The sequence below is a fragment of the Nymphalis io genome, chromosome 12 (assembly GCF_905147045.1).
Source record: "Nymphalis io chromosome 12, ilAglIoxx1.1, whole genome shotgun sequence".
Classification (NCBI taxonomy): domain Eukaryota; kingdom Metazoa; phylum Arthropoda; class Insecta; order Lepidoptera; family Nymphalidae; genus Nymphalis; species Nymphalis io.
This window is the reverse complement of record NC_065899.1, coordinates 2239005-2259478: the sequence shown is the minus strand read 5'-3', so window position 1 is coordinate 2259478 and position 20474 is coordinate 2239005. Positions and strand designations below refer to the sequence as shown.

Sequence of the window (20474 nt, the reverse complement as noted above, 5' to 3'; positions counted from 1 at the left end):
ATATGCCAGGGTCTGCTTATAATTCAAATTCAGTTCTGACAGGTTATAAATACAAGTTTTTTTGCGGCACGATTACCATCTGACCTCAGCAATCCTTTTAGGGGAAGAACCAGTAACACAGGATTAGAATAATTTACACTCGAAGTTAACGACTTTTTGTAAGTTTTTGTATAACAGTTATTGTTATAACTTAGCTTTCTGATTCTTGGTAGGATGAACAGAAAATATTTAGTTAATACAATCATTGAACACAAAATATCAAGGAGATGGAGGCTTATTCCAGTGCGAGCTCTGTTGTGGGTTGGTGATCAAAATATATGATATTATATCATCCAACATATGCAGGTATCCTCGGGACTCGGGAATTTGATATGACTGGATTTGAACCGCAATAAAGATCCACGTTTTATATTCACTAAGGCATAATATTGACTCTCCAAAAGATGCTATATTTTTGTCAATGAGATAGTGCTAAGAATGGAAAATACAACTTTAGAATATAACAATTTGAGGAAGTTGGTGCTTTTAGTAAAATGTATAATGACTATTTGAATTGAAGCTATTTATAAGGTTGCACATATCGTATTCTTAGTCATTATTCTGATTCAATTGGCATGTTAAGCCTATAAAAAAATTATTGAGTTTTTCTTTACGTAACTTCTCAGTAACAATGCAGTATTAGAAAGTTGGCAATGTTACTCCCGTACCCCTAATTTTTGCCATTGTGTCATATTTCTGTCTGAGAAGGCATATTGAGTTCTCACTCATGTAATAGAGGCTTTATTTAGGTTTTTAATTGTAAACTATAATATATCCAGCAGATGATCTGTAACAGCTAGTCTGTGATACATATTGACCGCCATGAATGACTCGATCAGAAAAACATTATTTTTATTTAAGTCACTAAGAAATTAGACTGATTAGTGTAATTAATTTTATATTCATAGAACCCAAACACACGATTTAATTTACATCTGCGAAATAGAACAAAGATAAATTCATCTTTGCTATATAGATAAATACTATAGAAACAAAGGCCAAAACTAGTTCAAAATAATTTACAATGCACCACCATGAGGTATGTGAAATTGTTTGTCAACGGTTCCCCATTCCTGATATTTTATGACTTCGATAAAATGCGATTTTCGTCCGATTGTACCTTCGCATTTATATTGTTTGCACAATAAGTAAATGAGGCAAGATAACACGCAAAACTTCCAGTATTTATTCCAGTATAAATTTGTTACAGAAACCTTAAAAGTAGTAGTACTGTTTTACTTTTTTTTTTAATTTAGCTCGTATTTATTATTTAGAATATATAAAATGCCTCTTAAATATTTGTAAATACATTATAAATGTCTGCTTAGCTTATTTTTTATAGTAAGTACCTTTGTAAAATGTAACTGTTAAGCTTTTATGAAAATAAAATAGAACAATAGAAGTATAAGATAATATAAGTATAGATATTTCGATTTCAGGATTCAATCAGAAAAATATAAAGATAATCACACTCAAAGACTTATATTAAACGTCGCTTAGTGGCTGTTTATTTAAATACTGATTTCGCTCTTTCTGTCATTATCGATTTGACATTCGAAAGAAGAAGACAGCATTATTTAACTAGCCAGTCGCTAAGCAAAATTTATAAGTACGGTCGTTAATGATTAATTTTTAAAGCTAAATATAAAATTATTCTTTTTTAACTTTATAATATGCCAAGACGCAAAATACGTCTATCACATATTAACGGCATGTCGACGGCATGTTGACGAATCTGACATTTGCAGCAGCAAAAGGTAGTAAACCATGCGTTTTAATATATAATATTACAATTCAAGTAACTCAGACAGTTCAAGTAAAACAGACAATTCAGTAAATTAAAAAAAATACATTACAACGGCGAATATACTTCTTTTGTATGATTATAATTTTTAGTTTATTATGTAATGTATTGTAGGCAACGATAAATTCAACTACTTCCAAGCTGAGAGTAAAATAATCTTAAATATGTTATGATAGTAAACATTAAGCAAAAGCGTCAGTTACTCTTCCAAATACCTCGTAATGGAATCTGATTTTTTATTAAAACATGAATTACTAGTTATAAAAAACAGGAGTTTTTTAGTTCAGCATTGTTAAACAAATATTAACGCAAGGTACTACTTGGATCTGTGTTCGCCCAGTTTTCTAACAACGAGACTAGATTTAACCTCTTAAAAAAGCAGAGGAGGCCTTAACCCAGCAGTGGGATATTCACGGGAATTACTTTACTTAATACTTGAAAACTAAATTTGATTTGTTTTATGTACAGCTTATTCCTTTCCATTCGTTCAAACGTTCATATTTTTCTTTTAAACTAAGTTCATACGCTGATTCTGGGATTTGTATGCAGCTATCGAAACGGCTTTTACATTTTCATTTATAGGAAATCCGTGCAATATTCTACTTCAGCGTAGAGGTTTACTTACAATACTATTTGGTCCACGTTTGTTAAACACATTGAGGCCAATGACGTCACAATATCGTATTATAATTTCGTTTCATCGACAAATATATGCATTGTTATTTAATGTCGCCATTTATCGAGGAATATTTGAGATGATTCATTATGAAACGGAAGCTTAGAAACACGTCGCAGAAGTCGAATATTTACAGCTCATTTAGTAGTCAAAATGAGCAGGTTTAATTCTCAAACGGAAATAGGTGTTGATTCGATATTAACTGCAATAGCGAGTGCATATTTATAAACTAAAATATTAGACAAAAAGAATATTGTACTTATTAAAGCGAATCCCATTTGACTGTATTGTCATCAGCCCTAAAAGTGTGTTTATAGTTTTTGCTCAAAAGCTTGGCTTGAATTGTTTTTAAGATCAATTTCAACATTTGACTTATATATAAATGTTTGGATTTTAATATTTTTACGTTAAATATATAAATACTGATTAAAACTCGAATTAAAAGTGACGACTAAACAATAGTAGAAGAGTAAAAAGCAGCCAAAACAAATATTTGCAATAACAGCTCCTTGCACGATGCACCACTATGAATACCACTTTGCTGTATTAATTTTTTTATAAAATTGATGAGCAGGCTTATACAAAACCAATCCTAAATTATTTAAACTAAATTGAATTTTAATTTAAAATTGCATTTTTTTTAAATACAATGTTTTTTTTTTAATTTGCTTAAAACTTTTAGAGGCAACGAAATCGAACAGTCAGCTCAATACGTATAACGCATAATACAAATTGGTAAACGTATTTTCTCCTTCCTCTTTCAGAATATTCACATGCAATCAAGCAAATGGAATAATTCAAATTTAAGTGCAGATTAAATGAGTACGTGGAACTGCAGAGGGACATCTCTTAGTTTCCGACTCATTTTGCTCAATTAGTATAAATACTATCCGAGCCTGCTCTATTTCATTCTGTAATTACGAAATATTGAATAATGTGCCTTATGGGAAAGGAATAAGACTTAAAATCCTTCCCAGAGCCTGTTTAATTTTATATCGGGATTCGTTCATGTACTGTTTGCTTTTTTTGTAGCAACGTATTTTGATTTAATTGATAGCGGCATGTTATTTGTAGTCCAGTCTTTAGACAAACAATAATTTTAATCAAAATTAGAGCTAAATTTTTAAATTTTTTGACAACTAGATTTTTATTGAATAATTTTTGGATGCCTCAAAGGTTACACCAAACATTCAATTTAAATACATGTTTCACTGGATTATTGTATATTTTTATTGTTTACGTAATTAAGAATAGTATCTCCAAAATATTATTGAAGAAATCAACCAAAATGTAACGACCCTAAAAATATTAGGGCAACATGTTTTTTGATTGTGTGTAATTTTTGTCAAGATAATTAATAAGCAATTACTTATATATATTTATAATGTTTCCATATTGAATTAAAGTTTTTTTAAGTAAATATTTACTAAATTTCTTCTTATCTAAATTAGTATGCAAGACAAGAAGTAAAGTTATGTAACAAATTATTTAAACACTCACCGTACGTATAAAGCGGAGCGACGCGATATTTAACAGCCGCTGTACACGCTATCGCACCAGTGCCGCCGCCAAGTTGTAAACCGTGCGATAAAATTTGAACAATTGTGCCAACGATGGTAATGGTCCATCCCCAACCTCCCTCCGGGTAGTAACGTCTTGCTAAGGTAAGAGCAGCGCGGGCGCGTAGTGCTGCTGCTGTCTCAGCACCCACCGTTGCACCTGCGCTTGCGCACCTATTGTATAACACGTTTAATAAAAAATATACTTTATCCAGCTATATTATTCAATGAAGTACAATTGATGCTTCATTTAACCTACATTCAACAAGGCACTAACCGGCGGAATTGAGTCACTTCACGTGCAGCCTCATATCCTACACTTTTGGAGCGTCCACGCTCTGCATATTTATTCAAATCGTTTGTGACAATTGGTTGAATAACACCACAAGTGCAAAACGTATCACTCGGATGTGATTTGGGTACAGGAGGAAACTTCGACGAATATTTGACATTGCAATCGCAGTCTGGAGTTTTCCAGGAGAGAAGACGATCCAGTAAAGTCTTTCGTCGCACCGAATTAGTCTTCCTATCTGTCGGATATCTCTGACCCACGTCCAGAGGACATGACGAGGTGCGATCAGCATCCTGTGCGCCGACTGTGATATGTCTAGTATTATAAGTGATTTTTTTATGCCGTTCTCTATTGTTGCGCTTAGGTACTGGACTGAATTTGTGGATAATGGGTCTTTTATTAACCGTGCCATGGTCCGATAGGTCATTCTTCGCGGGAAAACCATTTTTTATATTCTTGACGTCGGTGTGAAGGGATTTCCAAGTAGCGATAACTTCTTCTCGGGCGATATTTTCTTTTAAATTCGGGTCAGTGTTGGAATCGGGTATTTTATTCTTCGAAGGTTGGGTTAGTTCGGGGTTAGCGATCGGCGCCTCCCTCAATTTCGCCGGGAGACTGTCACACCGACGGAGAGTCATTGTTATTCGCTATTAATGATTGCATTTTTTTCTTCCAATGTACTCAACACTGTTCACGTCACATTTTATGTATCCATAAACACTTTATCTGAAACAAGCAGAGTATAAAATGAATACAAAATTAAGGTAGTTTTATCGAAGGTTGCAATGAACTACGTGACAGCTAATATTTTAACTTGATTTAATTATTATTATTACCGTAGACTATTAAGAAAAGTTAGTTTTTATGTGAACCTTGACCGTTAATCCGTACAAGTATATATTATATAAAATTTATATGGAAGCAAAGTCTAGTTGAATAATTCATTAGATCCGATACGAAATGGTGCTTATGTAAATTGCGATTTAAGGTAAATGTAATTCACATTATATTAATCCGTTTCATAGATATGAAAACAAAATATTTTACCCTGGTGTAGGGTCAAATATTTTGTTTATATTAAGAAGTAAATTTAAAAGCACTAAATATATATTTTTTTTATAGAATAGGAAGGTGGACGAGCATATGGGCCACCTGATGGTAAGTGGTCACCAAACGCCCTTAGACATTGGCATTGTCAACCATCGCTTATAGCCAATGCGCCACCAACCTTGGGAACTAAGATTTTATGTCCCTTGTGCCTGTAATTACACTGGCTCACTCACCCTTCAAACCGGAATACAACAATATCAAGTATTGCTGTTTTGCGGTAGAATATCTGATGAGTGGGTGGTACCTACCCAGACGAGCTTGCACAAAGCCCTACCACCAGTCGTATCGACTGTCACTTTGTATTATATTTGATGAATGTTCATAAATGCCTAAAATTCTTTCTAGAAGTTATGACGCACGTAATAATTATTAATTAATGCAACATACAGTGGGACAATGAAAACGCGTTTGGAATACAAGCAAATGGTCAAAATCGATTACTACCAACGTACTAATATTGTAAATGAGAAAGTTTTTACATATCTACATAAAAACAGCTTATATATGCTGATTTAATACATAACACGCTGGAAAAGCCTGAGTAGAAGTATCTAGTCCTAAAATAAAAAATAAAAAAAAAATATATATATATATAATTCGGATGCGTCTATTCTTGAAATGTAATAATTATTATGGCCAATGTCGCATATTACTTTCTGACATTTCACGAGGGTTTTCTGGGGTGAGTAACTAGTTTGTTATTACAGAATAGATCTACTGAGTACAGCGTACGGGCGCATAGATAGGTAGGCGATTATTAGCAAATGGAAATTTGCTAATAATCGCCTACCATTGACATTGACATTGATGACATTTATGGAGCCCCTTAGCAGAAATGTTTAAATAGCATTAAAAGCTTAATGTTTTATTGCGTATTTATTTATGGGTGAAGTATGGTTCTAAATTGTATAACATTTATGATAAAAGGTTTCTACTAACAGTAGTTTTTCTCGTAGCTTTGCTCGTTTATTTTTCCACAATGAAAAGCCTTTTTACTATCTGACCCATGAACTCTATGCAAAAAATGCCGGTCGATTACTCCATTGCTACCTACAAAAGCGTACAGAACTGCGAAGTACAACCAACAGACACACTTTCGTATATTAAATTATATGTGGTATTAAGTAGAGATAAAATATGTAATAAGATTCAGTTTTACGATAGAAAAAGCGTTCTTTATAAAATCGCAGTTTTTCTCTTTTTTATTTATTTATTTTGATTATTAACAAGCACAATTATAATACACACGTTGATGCATTCATTACAACTAAAGTAAAAAAAAAACCATTCATATCAATAATTATAAGTGCATAGCATAACATAGCATTAGTAATAATAATATTTATAACATAATATTACAGTAAGGAATTATAATATAGTATTTGTCATAACAAGATGTAAAACAACATAATTTTAAGTTAAATTAAATAAAAAATAAAATTTCATTTCTGTTCATTTTTTGTATTTTTTTTAAGCCGTGTAGCTATTACAATACGCAAAGATACTAAATCAGTAATATACATAGTACAAGTCAAGGTTCCACTAAATCTTTAGGCATATTACATTCTTATAATTAAATTTTAAAAGTCTACAGAATACAGGGTCTTCCTTATAAATAATCTTTGTCAGAATTCATAGTATACAAAATTATCAAGTATTAAACTACATGTATCTTTGTCACGGTTATAAATAGATACAGAAGGGGCATTAAGTAATTTTTCAAATCAAACATTTGCAATTTTTCTTTCAGTTGCAAATCAGAACACGTAGTTTATTACCGACCAAATAAATGTAGCTCTAAGAAAGGTTAGGCTATTGCATATTTTACCTTACCTTTGTCGAAAATAACAGGTTACCATTTCAAGTATATATTTCGAGATGTGAATAGAAATAAGTAGTAAACGAATGAGAAAATACAATAAGACTAGAAGTTTTCAGACGTCATTCAATTTTGCAGGCCATTCATACTCAGTAATTATTGGCGTTGACTTTCTTTGCCTCATCGCTTCGACAGAGATTGAATTTCAAATATTTCTTTTTGTATCAAGAGATAGTTATCTGACAAAGTTTTATTGCACCGTTCTGGATATTAACATTCAGCTGTTATTGTTTAATGTTTATTAATATTATGTCTGCACTATGATCCCACAAGGGGCATTATTTAAGAACGGATTCGCTGTTCTTGATAAGAAACAGATGCAAGAGTTTACGAAGCTTAATAACATCACGTTCTATTCAGTATATTAATATTTTTAGTTTCAAACACTTATGTACGTCTTTATATTAAATATTTGCAATTTTCATTGGCCTAGTAATGTCGCCTCGTTCGGTTGTAATGTGGTCTCTTGTTTGAATTTCGGGTCAGGTCTATAAAAATTAACTTTGTTTGCTGAGTATCATAATTATGCAAGTTACTCTTAATATAGTACTTTATACAACTTACGCTTGAATAATTGCTTTTAAATATGATTAAAGTGCGGCGGCGTGATGCATACCTGACACAATAATCCTCTTAAAGATTAAGACAGCTGAGGCAAAGCGCTATATCGAACATTACGGTGATGTAAAACGTTTTTTACGATTAGCAACAGTGAAATCGAAATGACGCGTTATAAAATGAACGTAGCGTCAGAGATGATGGCGGCCGTCGTGATGATTTTCATACCTGTCAATCAACAGGATGAAATCTATATTAAAGAGATTTACGCCCGTGAGGGGATTCTTGATTTAAAATGAATTTCAATATCTGTAAATTATATAAGAACAAACACGAAAATCACCGCAGAAAACGGTCGTGAAATGTCAGAAAGTGACATGAGACATTGACCATAATAATTATTGCATTTCAAGAATACACGCATAAAAATATTATATCATCATAAGTCGATTGTCAACAATTCAGAAGGGATTTTTTTACAGAATAGCACTGCAGAAACTGATAAGCGATATTCACTATAATTATTATAATATTTAAAGGATATACGTATCAAAGTAGCCTTCAACTGTATATGTTATTTTCAACATTTCACAATTGAGTTACAAAGGTGTTCGTACAGGATAGCCTACTGTAGTTGTAGTTTTTGTTTGTTTTTGTAACAACACTGTCTTATTTGAGTGTTTTAAAGTAGTATATGATTTAAGTTAAATATAAAGATTTTCGTTTCGAATTCGTGTTTATAATTCATCTCGTGCTTGACGGTGAAGGAAAACATCGTGAGGAAACCTGCATGTGTCTAATTTCATTGAAATTATGCCACATGTGTATTCTACCAACCCGCATTGGTGCAGCGTGGTGGAATAAGCTCCAAACCTTCTCCTCAAAAGGGAGAGGAGGCCTTAGCCCAGCAGTGAGACATTAACAGGCTGTTACTGTTACTGTTTACTGTACTGTATAAAGATTTTCATGGTACATACACAATTCTTCACTTGGTAGGGTTTTCATCACATATTCTACTGCCGAACAGCAATACCTATTATTTTAGTGCTCCAGCTTGAAGGGCGAGTGATTCAGGGTAACTACATTAGGGACATAATTTCCAAGGTTGTCGCATTTATAATGTTAGGAATGGTTTCTATTTCTTACATGAGCGGTTGGTAACCACTAACCATCATAATTGTCAGTCTGTCTACCTAATTGTAATGAAAAAGTCTTCAGCCAACTTATAATAATCTATTATTATATTTAAAATTTTTGGCATTTTCTTGACTCGAATTTCCAAGGATGTGTTTTGATCTTGCGTAATCCATTAATCATATATGGTAATCATCAATCATGTCAATGAAAGAGAAAGATTAAATGTAATGAAACCACCGCTAATTCGTCCGGAGCGGAGATGCTATTCGTTATGTGAGTAAAACGAGCTATTTCCCGCATTGACATACCAACTGTGATTTATCTTTATAATCAAATAACATTGAGTATAATTTAATACTTTCGTTTATCTAAAACTTTGAGCCTGTCTCAAATTAACATAAATAAAATGAGACGAGCTGTTATGATCGCAAATTCATTTGCTTGGTATTTGAAGGTTTTGGGTTCAATTCCCACCCAGGACAGACATTTGTGTGCATGAACATGTCTGTTTGTCTTGAGTCTGGGTGTAATTATCTATATAAGTATGTATTCACAAAAAAAGTAGTATATGTAGTATATCAGTTGTCTGGTTTCCAAAGCACAAACTTTGTACAAGCTTAATTTGGGATCAGATATTATTATTATTATCCCTCGAGAACCCTTTACATTTTATATTAGTTATAAAGAATATATTTTTCTTCCGTAAAACCGAATGGACTATCTGTACTTATATACATATATATATATGTCTTATTTGAACGATACATATTTACGTTTAATATTTTATAAGAAAGTTTATTGTAACTAATATTATAAATGTTAAAAGTTTATTTTTTACGCTTTTTCACGATCATCTTGAAATTGTGGGTACCTAATACTTGCCCTTACCCTTCACACGCGGACAAAGCCGCGGACGGAAAGTATTCTATATAACATAACGCTACAAGTGCTACCACTCACAGTGGGCTAAGCAAGTCACGGTTAACGCAGATGAATCCGCGGGACATCTAGTAAGTATTATTTAAAAAAAATATATAGCATTTATTAAAACCGTTCATTACCATAATAAATTTCTATACTATAAAGTTTTCCACAATTGTAGTAACTATTTATGAATGCCTATAAAATTTATATTTAAAACAAACATGTTACGATGAATTTATAATAAGAGGTAAACTACGTAAGTCGTTTTTATAAAAACGTGCAAACGCCTCACACTTGCCATATTCTATAGGCTGTAACATGGATTATATTAATAGATTTTATTAAAGTCGCGATGTCTGGACCACCTGGCATTTTTCAGTTAGATATACACTCGAGAATCTAAGGTTATTATTACAGCGATGTTATATTCAAATTCAGCGACTCTTTTTTATATTGTGCGGTTATTAAAATGTGTAATGATATGTACATACATTCACGCTAGATGAGCGCAAGTGTGTGCACAATAATGGGAAACTATTCTCTCGATTTTATAACTAAAACATAATTAAGAAGTTTTCTTCGTATGTATGTAAATGTGGACGTTTATGTTCGAAGTATGGACGAGTAGCTAGTATTATATAAAAGTAAAGCTAATATTGACGGGCCGATTGGCGTGGTTGGTAAATACTTGCCTTTCACGCCGAAGGTTGTGGGTTTAATTCCCACCCAGAACAGACATTTGTATGCATGAATGTCTGTTTGTCCTGAGTCTGGGTGTAATTATCTATATAAGTATGTATTTACAAAATAAAGTAGTATATGTAGTATATCAGTTGTCTGATTTCCATAGTACAAGCTTGAATTTTACAAAGATCTAATTAGGTGCGTATTTGCGTAACATAATCTAGATTCGTAAGGTAATACTGATGTAAGGTAATACAGTAATTTCAAAGCAAATGAGTAACATATGACTTATAACATTCTTCTACTTAGAAAATATTTTTATCACGAATTACGTACAGTTAAAATAAAATACACAGTGGTTAACAGAGCTTATTAATATAAAATATATTAACTATATAAAGAAAAAAATTGACTGATTCAAGGTAGGTATGTTTGGTTAGCCTCGATTGGTGGTGGTGATCCCGTGGTGCCCCACAAAGACGGAGAGGGTACCATTTGATTTTAGTAGATAGTATATCAATCAAGGTGCCTTGATCTCACATCTCGCGAAAAGAATCCATGACGTGCCGTCGTTCGAGAAATTTGCAAATTCTCCGTCGAGAACAGGAAACTAGGTCTCTAATATTGAATATAATGAATATAAGAACAAATCTCTTAGACAAATTCAGTGGTCTTGTCTCTTAAGACAATCAGTTTCAAATAATTTGAAATGTGATCTATTAAGTTGATATAGATCATCAGAAAAATCTACCATACAAATTATGCCGAGTTTGTTTAGATTAAAAATTATTCCGCCCACTGTTTGTAGTATTTTTAGATTTTGTTCTATTTTATTAGCAATGTCACATTATATCTAAAGACGGAAAGACCTGCGTAGGTTTGACTAATGGAAATAAATTTGGTTAACAAACAATATTTATTTATATTAATAACATTAGGCCTTACTGCCTAGCCGAAGATGAAGCCGAGATGGCCTAGTGGTAAGAACGCGTGAATCTTAACCGATGATCGTGGGTTCAAATCCGGGCAAGCACCACTGAATTTTCATGTGCTTAATTTGTGTTTATAATTCATCTCGTGCTTAACGGTGAAGGAAAACATCGTGAGGAAACCTGCATGTGTCTAATTTCATTGAAATTCTTCCACATGTGTATTCTACCAACCCGCATTGGAGCAGCGTGGTGGAATAAACTCCAAACCTTCTCCTCAAAAGGGAGAGGAGGCCTTAGCCCAGCAGTGGGACATTAACAGGCTGTTACTGTTACTGTTACTGTAGGCCTTACTTATAAATGTTTTAGCGGGTGATAAGAGAAACTGCCGTGTAAATAACAGAAAGTGCCGTGTCTTCTCTCGAATGTCAAATCAACAATGACAGAAAGAGATATGTCAGTGTTTAACTAATTAGCCGCTAAGCAACGTTTAAATGTAAGGTCGATTATAATTATATGATTATTATCACACAGAGTTAATACTATTTAAAAAATCTTCATTTTACTTTTTTAAGGCATTTTTACGTCTGTCAATAATGTGTCACTGTACTCACGAATGGCTGTGTTGCAACCACGCCCCAACCAATTAATAGAATTGCCTTTCCTTTAGAATACATTAATGCCTATCATCGAGTTTGAAAAAGAAGCCTTATATGTATTTCCTTGTTTTACTATTCTTCCCTGGTCTAATAATTTTATTGGTTGATGCTTCAGCCATTTGTCTTAAGTAAGCAATTTTAGCTTTGCATCGTTATTATCTTTCTTTTCAAATGAAACCGTTTAACTTAAAACATTTTTTTAATTATTTGTTTACGCGAAATTCTAATAATAAAACTCGGAATATTTCTTAGATGTTGCCGATGGGAAATCTTATCGGAAACACGGTTAGTAAGATGTAAATAGCAGTATTTTGAAAACATAACTATTAAAACAGAAAAAAGAATAAGCGAGAATGTAAGAGAATAAGCGAGCTATTCCATCGATCCAGCCTTTCTATTTCGTTGGCTCTTGGAAGTTTTATTGTGAATTATAACATAAAAATTGCCTTTATTTAAAAAAGCAAAAATCACAAAAAAATATAAGCAATTTTTCTCCTAAAATAACAAACTTTAATGTAGATTTATATTTAGGAGGAAAACCGCAAGTTGGCTTCACCAGATACCATTATCAAGCTTGCTCGTCAAGATAGCACCGACCCCCGTTCAACGGATGTGACATTCCGAAATGTTGCCAGCTACAACACTTATTTATAAAATCAACAGGAACATTAAAATAAATGATCTTGTCAAGATACGAATGAAGGTCTGAACGGTAATTCTAAATTAATTTTAGACTAATGTATTTGTAAATGGATGTAAAGTTCAACTCCTACCAGACCACTTTAGAATATTAATTCACAACGGTCTACATAAATAACTATACTTCTAATGCATTAATTCCAAGTTTATTTGTTTCTAATAATGCTCATAAAGTACGTAGTCCGTACGTATCTCCGTGCTTTTATAATATTTCTAAGATAGAAATACTTTTTTATGCACTTCACTTAATACATATATTTAATATTTACATATTTCTATATTTTATTTTATTTAATAAAAATGTAATCGGTTTCAGAACTTTATTGGTATTGTTTGGTAATAAAGTTAAAAAAATAGTTTTCACGCGCATATATAAAAAAGCAAACTGAAAGATTGTCATCGAGTTAACAATATATGATATTTTGTTTTAATTAAATTTAAAATATATTATAAGTTATTATATTTAAGATATTAAAATTAACAAATAACAAAATTTATTACTTCTACTGGTGTATTTATTACAATGATATATTATGTAACATTTAAGATTCTAGTTGAAATTTGCTACGATAAAGAGAATTAGGATAAAGAGAATAACGATAAAAAGAAGTCCAGATGGACTACTCTGTAAGAAAACGCTAGAAAATCATTGTCAGACCACGATCGTCAAATTTTTAAAAAGTAATATGCTCCCAGAGCAAGACTAACCCGACACTACACTGAAGATTTTCAGGACGTCAGTCTTTTCGAGATTAGAATGGCTCTCGGACAACTCAAAAACAACAAGGCACCTGGTGATGATGGTATTACAGCCGAGCTTCTGAAGGCGGGTGGTACACCGATCCTCAGGGCTCTTCAGAGGCTTTTTAACTCCGTCATTGCCAAAGGTCAAACGCCAAAAGCATGGCACAGAGGTGTGGTGGTACTTTTCTTTAAGAAGGGTGATAAAACCCTTCTGAAGAATTACAGGCCCATCTCACTGCTGAGTCATGTTTACAAGTTGTTTTCGAGAGTCATTACGAATCGTCTCGAGCAAAGGCTTGACGACTTCCAGCCACCCGAACAAGCCGGATTCCGGAAAGGCTTTAGCACCATAGACCACATACATACGCTGCGGCAAGTTATACAGAAGACTGGGGAGTATAACCAGCCACTTTGCTTAGCGTTTGTGGACTATGAGAAAGCCTTTGATTCGATCGAAACCTGGGCCGTGCTGAATTCTCTTCAAAGGTGCCAAATTGATTATCGGTATATCAGGGTGTTAAAGTGCTTGTACGAGAACGCCACCATGTCGATCCGACTCCAGGATCAGAACTCAAAACCTATCCAACTGCAGAGAGGTGTAAGACAGGGAGACGTATATCTCCGAAACTGTTTACCGCTGCATTGGAAGATGTTTTCAAGCTTCTGGACTGGAACGGACTTGGCATTAATATTAACGGCGAGTACATCACTCATCTTCGATTTGCCGATGACATTGTAATTATGGCTGAGACCTTGGAAGACCTCGGCACTATGCTCGATGACCTCAGCAGGGTTTCCCAACAAGTGGGTCTAAAAATGAACATGGACAAGACGAAAATCATGTCGAACATCCATGTTGCACCCACTCAAGTCAAGGTTGGAAATTCTGCAATCGAAGTTGTAGACAACTATGTCTACCTAGGTCAGACCATCCAACTAGGTAGGTCCAACTTCGAGAAAGAGGTCAATCGTCGAATTCAACTCGGCTGGGCAGCGTTCGGGAAGCTACACGACATCTTCTCATCCCAAATACCGCAGTGTCTCAAGTCGAAAGTCTTCGACCAGTGTGTGTTGCCAGTGATGACTTATGGATCAGAGACGTGGTCGCTCACAATGGGCCTCATAAGAAGGCTCAAGGTCACTCAAAGGGCAATGGAGAGGGCTATGCTCGGAGTTTCTCTGCGAGATCGAATCAGAAATGATGAAATCCGCAGGCGAACCAAAGTAACCGACATAGCCCGAAGAATTGCTAAATTGAAGTGGCAGTGGGCGGGGCACATTGCTCGCAGAACCGACGGCCGCTGGGGCAGAAAGTTTCTCGAGTGGCGACCACGAACCGGAAGACGCAGCGTGGGCAGGCCCCCTACAAGGTGGACCGACGACTTAGAACGAGTCGCGGGAAGCCGTTGGATGCGGGCAGCGCAAGATCGGCCAACGTGGAAATCCTTGGGGGAGGCCTTTGTCCAGCAGTGGACGTCTTTCGGCTGGTGATGATGATGTGAATATGCGACATTAATAGTCATTAATAGACTGTAGTTATGAAATTTAACGGATACCAAACATCAAAATAGCGTATCTCCGTATGTCGGTTTACAATATTTCACGAGTGCGATGACAGTTCTTACGGAATAGGATTAATGGTCTCCTTTTGACGCTTAGACAATCGATTATTGAGCATAGTCTCGAGATTGAAAGTTGCTATATTTAAAAAAAAAATATTATAGATAGTCTGTTTCGACATAAACGTTATTAATGCTTGCGAGTGGACGTTTATTGTTATAAAAATGCACATAGAAGTCAATCATGACATAGCATTATCTTATGTCCATATATATGACCATTTATTTTATTCATAAAATACTCCTTACAGTAACAGCCTGTGAATGTCTCACTGCTGGGCTAAGGCCTCCTCTCCCTTTTTGAGGAGAAGGTTTTGGAGCTTATTCCACCACGCTGCTCAAATGCGGGTTGGTGGAATACACATGTGGCCGAATTTCAGTGAAAGTAGACAAATGCAGGTTTCCTGAATTTAATTAAGCACATGAAAATTCAGTGGTGCTTGCCCGGGTTTGAACCCACGATCATCGGTTAAGGTTCACGCGTTCTTACCACTGGGCCATCTCGGGTCAATAGTCCTATATGTACGAAAACGCGCTGTAGTTTTTTTCTCATAGCAAATCGATTAAAATAAATATTTATTCACTGTACAACAATTCTCCAGCATAAAGTTCGAAATACAATTATTTTTCTTTTAAATTTTATTCAATAAATTGTCACAAAAAATTATAAAGAATAGTTACTATAAATCGACTATTATGTAATATTTAGATCTGTTCAGCGAATTACTTAATAGTAAATAAATTAATTGAGTTATCAATCAATTTGATGATGCAACTAAAACGCGCTTATCATATATTTGATGTAAAGGTTAGTGTAGTACGAGGCAACGTCCGTTGGAACCGATCCATCAATCAAATTGGCATTATTGCTTGGATTATTGGGCGGCCAACATCTGCGGAGTAACCCACTTAATATCTTCTCAAGTGTTGCTCGTATGCATTTTCTATTACAATACATCAATATACCGGTCATTTTAGCATTACTGACACGTATCATGATTTGATTTTTGTATCAATGATTTTTTTATTTATATTTTATATCGGCAGGCAGATTAGTTAACGGGTTTCCTGATGATAAGTGGTCACTAACACTCAGACTGGCACCGAAAGAAATACTAATCATCCCTTACACGGTCAACGTGCCACCATCAGGAGCTAAAAAGTTATGTCTCTTGTGCCTGTACAATGGCGCACTCACCCTTTAAGTTGGGTTTGAATACTAAATACTCATATTTAGCAGTAGATTATTTAATGAATGTCGTATCTACCGTCGTAAATAAATTTGACGAAAATAATAAAAAAATATATATATATTTTTAATTATTTTCATGGACCGTTGAATTAACTCCTTATAGAAGCAGTAGAACAGCGTGTTAGAAAAAGCTACAACCGTATCAGTTTTCATACTATATACTGTTTTCTTTTGCTTAAAATCCATATAATTGATAGTTACAGGATAGCAAGTATAATTAAATCAGGTGTTTTGTTCAATAGATATATTTTTATTAAATACGTAAAATAAGATAGGTTCAAGGCTGAGCAATAGCAATTTGTATCGCCTCTTGACTCTTATTATACCCATAAATTACTAACAACTAACTACGCAGTTTTATCGAACTAAAGCAATCAATCATATTATTATGTCGATGGTGATTTTGTCTCGTTTCTCTATTATATTTTTAGGCACAACAGGAAATTTCGTATAAACTTTCAATATCATAGAACAATGTTTTATTAGAAATATGAACAGTAAGTATTTTATTTAATTATTTCCCTACCAGTGTTTTCACCGTTGACTTCACTTAAAGCTATTAATTCGAATTATATATAATATGTTTATTTTAACGACTCATACATGAGTTTCAAGTTTTTTTTTATTATTTTTAGTCTATATAATATTTAATCTGACTTAAAATGAGAACGTTTTCGATGAAAAGATTATAGATGCAAAAACTGTATAAGGAATTTGTTAGCTTTCCATTTAATTCAACACTGTGACATGGGGACTATAAAGTGCTTTTATGATACTACTTGAATAAAGAAGATTTTGTTTTTTAAATTTTAAAAATCACTAAAAGAAATTATGCGACACTATTTGTAATTGTAATTTAATTGTATATAATTAGCATTCAATTTTAAATGTATTTAAAACAAGAAATAACAAAATAAAGGTGGGGAGCGTTCGATAAGATTTATTAACACTGGGCAGACTGGCTTACATGTAAAAAGAGATCACTTGGGTGAATAATGATTATATTATAATATTTGTAAGGGAGACGAGAATGTACTTTTGTTTGTTTATGTATGTGTTTAGTATCTTCTGTCTCAGTATAATATGAAATGGCTATTGACGTAGTATATATGGCTTTGAGATTAGCCATCTCATCGTAGCATTACAGTAAGGAAAACATTATAAATCATTGTTGTCGTCAGACATTGTGTTTCTTAAGCATTTTATAACACTCAAAAATTTGTATAATATCTTGAAGTGTTTTATATTTTAAAGTTTCAAAATATTTTAATCAACGATTTCTTGTAAAAGTTAGTTTAATATTTATTACCATATGAAATTAAAAAAAAACTTTGTATTATCACTTATATTTGATAATTTCTGAATGATAAACCTAATTAATCTAATTAGAAAATGTACTACAACTATCAAACTCAAATAGGCTACTGGCGCTTAGGTTTCTTCTAACATACTCTTACTGAAATTTTAGACACCTAGAATGACGTAATAAGCAAAAATGTCATAAGAAATAAAATATGTATAAAAATAGTTCACCAATCACGATTGTATGAAAATTGATTAAATTTTTTATACCCAACGTTAGCTAAAACAAATTCAACGGCTGAGGCTAATAACAAAATCTTCCAAATGCGTCCCTTGTAACAGAAAAACGCGGTGCGTGTTTTTTTCCAAATTGTACCAAAACACAAATGTAAATTGTATTTAAATAACTCAAGACAAGGAAGGAATAGGAAGCATGTTTATTTACGGTGACGTCAGACGGAATGCAAATTCTTTTATCAGTAAGCTGTGGCAGTTTTTTTTAGCGGGCACGCAGTTTCAAACTTTCATTAATATATATATATATATATATATATATATATATATATATATATATATATATATATAAATACGTAAATATATAATGTACATTAAATGCTAAAAATAAATCAGTATAATGAAACAAAATACTTATGTATAGCAAAACTGGTGGTAGAGCTTTGTGCAAGCTCGTCTGGGTAGGTACCACCCACTCATCAGATATTCTACCGCAAAACAGCAGTACTTGGTATTGTTGTGTTCCGATTTGAAGGGTGAGTGAGCCAGTGTAATTACATGCACAAGGGAGATAACATCTTAGTTCCCAAGGTTGGTGGCGCATTGGTGATGTAAGCGATGGTTAACATTTCTTACAATGCCAATGTCTATGGGCGTTGGTGACCACTTACCATCAGGTGGCCCATATGCTCGTCCGCCTTCCTATTCTATAAAAAAACACTATTTTTGTAACATAATGGATGTCTTTATTTCATCATACGAATTAGATTTTTATTGAATATTTCTTGGAAAAGCTTATTATTATTATTATTTATAATATCACCGTCTCAATAAATAGTTTTAACAAATGAAATATCTTCGTATAAAATGTAAATAAATACGCCAGAAAGATTTTGTTAACAAACTTTGAAAGATATCCGAAAACAAAAATAACTAAACGAAGTTTTCAGAACTGAATTCCAGTGATAACTGTGATGAAAACATTGAGTCACGTAAAAGATATTGTATAAGGATATTTACTAAGATTGTTTTAATCAAAACAAATTTAACATCTCTTATTAAAGACCTATTTTAAACTTGATGTCAATGTACATGTGTAACAGTCTGTTTATTCTATTTTATTTATTTACTTGTAAAAGCGTTACAGAAATGATTGTATCGTTATTACTTAGTACTAATGTAAAGCCTAAATTAAAAGCAGACATAGTATAAGTTTTTTAATATGTTCAATAAAATACATTCTCACTTAATATTATATGCGATAAAATTATACGAGGGCGCACGCGCGTGTGTGTGTATGTGTGTATGAGTTTGTTTTTCCTTCTTTTCGCCTTTTTTACGACGGATTTGAATAATTTTCTTTTCGAAATTGCATTTTGGATAAGTGGATAAAGTCCACTACTGATTTTACTACTTTATGCCACTATTGCTATATAGCTTCCCCTCCTTTTTTGTTTGAAGCTTTTTTTTAACACGATGCTCACATCTTAAGGATGCATGCATAATATCCAATTCAAGAAGTGAATGTTATACCTATTTGGGACGGATTACGGTGGGTGACATTGTAATATAAATTACTATTTTCCAATCGCGGCTTTGCTTACGTTGAAGGGGGGGGGGGGAAATTATGTACGTTTTGTCCTTTTGTGTACTTTGTACGTGAGATTGTACATGCAAAATTTTATGAAGATCGATTGAGTAGTTAAGACGTGAAAGCAAAGTAAATAAATATATTTACTTTCACATTCGTAATATCAGTTAGAATTTTTTTATTAAGGTTGGTTATTTAAGGTTTGGTTTGTGGTTTTACAAATACGTCGAAATAAAACTACACTTAAATCAAGTAGACCCTTACAATCTTTTGATTCATTTGTCGATGGTTATGTTGTATATATTTATTTTTTAGTTGTTACTCTGTGTATAAACAAGCCGAGAGGGCCTAGTGGTTGGAACGTGTGAATCTTAACCGATTATCGTGGGTTCAAACCCGGGCAAGCACCACTGAATTTTTATGTGCTTAATTTGTGTTTATAATTCATCTCATGCTTGACGGTGACATCTTGAGGAAACCTACATGTGTCTAATTTTATTGTAATTCTGCCACATGTGTATTCTACCAACCAAAGCTCCAAACCTTCTCCTCAAAAGGGAGAGGAGGCCTTAGCCCAGCAGTGGGACATTAACAGGCTGTTACTGTTACTTACTAAACTCTGTGTATACTAATTTTTTTAAAATAAAGTATGTCTTATTCTTACTCAAACATTATACCAATCCTATTTTTGGTCAGTGCCGATCTGCCGTAGCCTTGTACAGACTCATGTTCATAAATAATATTTTTTCAAACCTACGTAATAGGTAATAACAGCCCATTAAT

At 33.3% G+C, this 20474-nt stretch overlaps 1 protein-coding gene across 2 annotated transcripts in view; it reads right to left on the bottom strand.

Moving 5' to 3' along the window:
• The window catches only part of LOC126772173 (monocarboxylate transporter 2-like), a 153595-nt gene that overhangs the window by 112757 nt on the left and 20364 nt on the right, over positions 1-20474 (bottom strand). Inside the window, exons 2-3 of one of the 2 annotated variants that reach the window (XM_050492388.1) lie at positions 4356-5096; positions 4020-4252 (exon numbers count right to left, since the gene is read on the bottom strand). In XM_050492388.1, coding sequence (XP_050348345.1) covers positions 4020-4252; positions 4356-5008 — 886 coding nt within the window. In that variant the 5' untranslated portion in view covers positions 5009-5096. Of the gene's footprint in view, positions 1-4019; positions 4253-4337; positions 5097-20474 lie in introns of those variants that run through there. The other variant, XM_050492392.1, reaches the window with a different exon arrangement.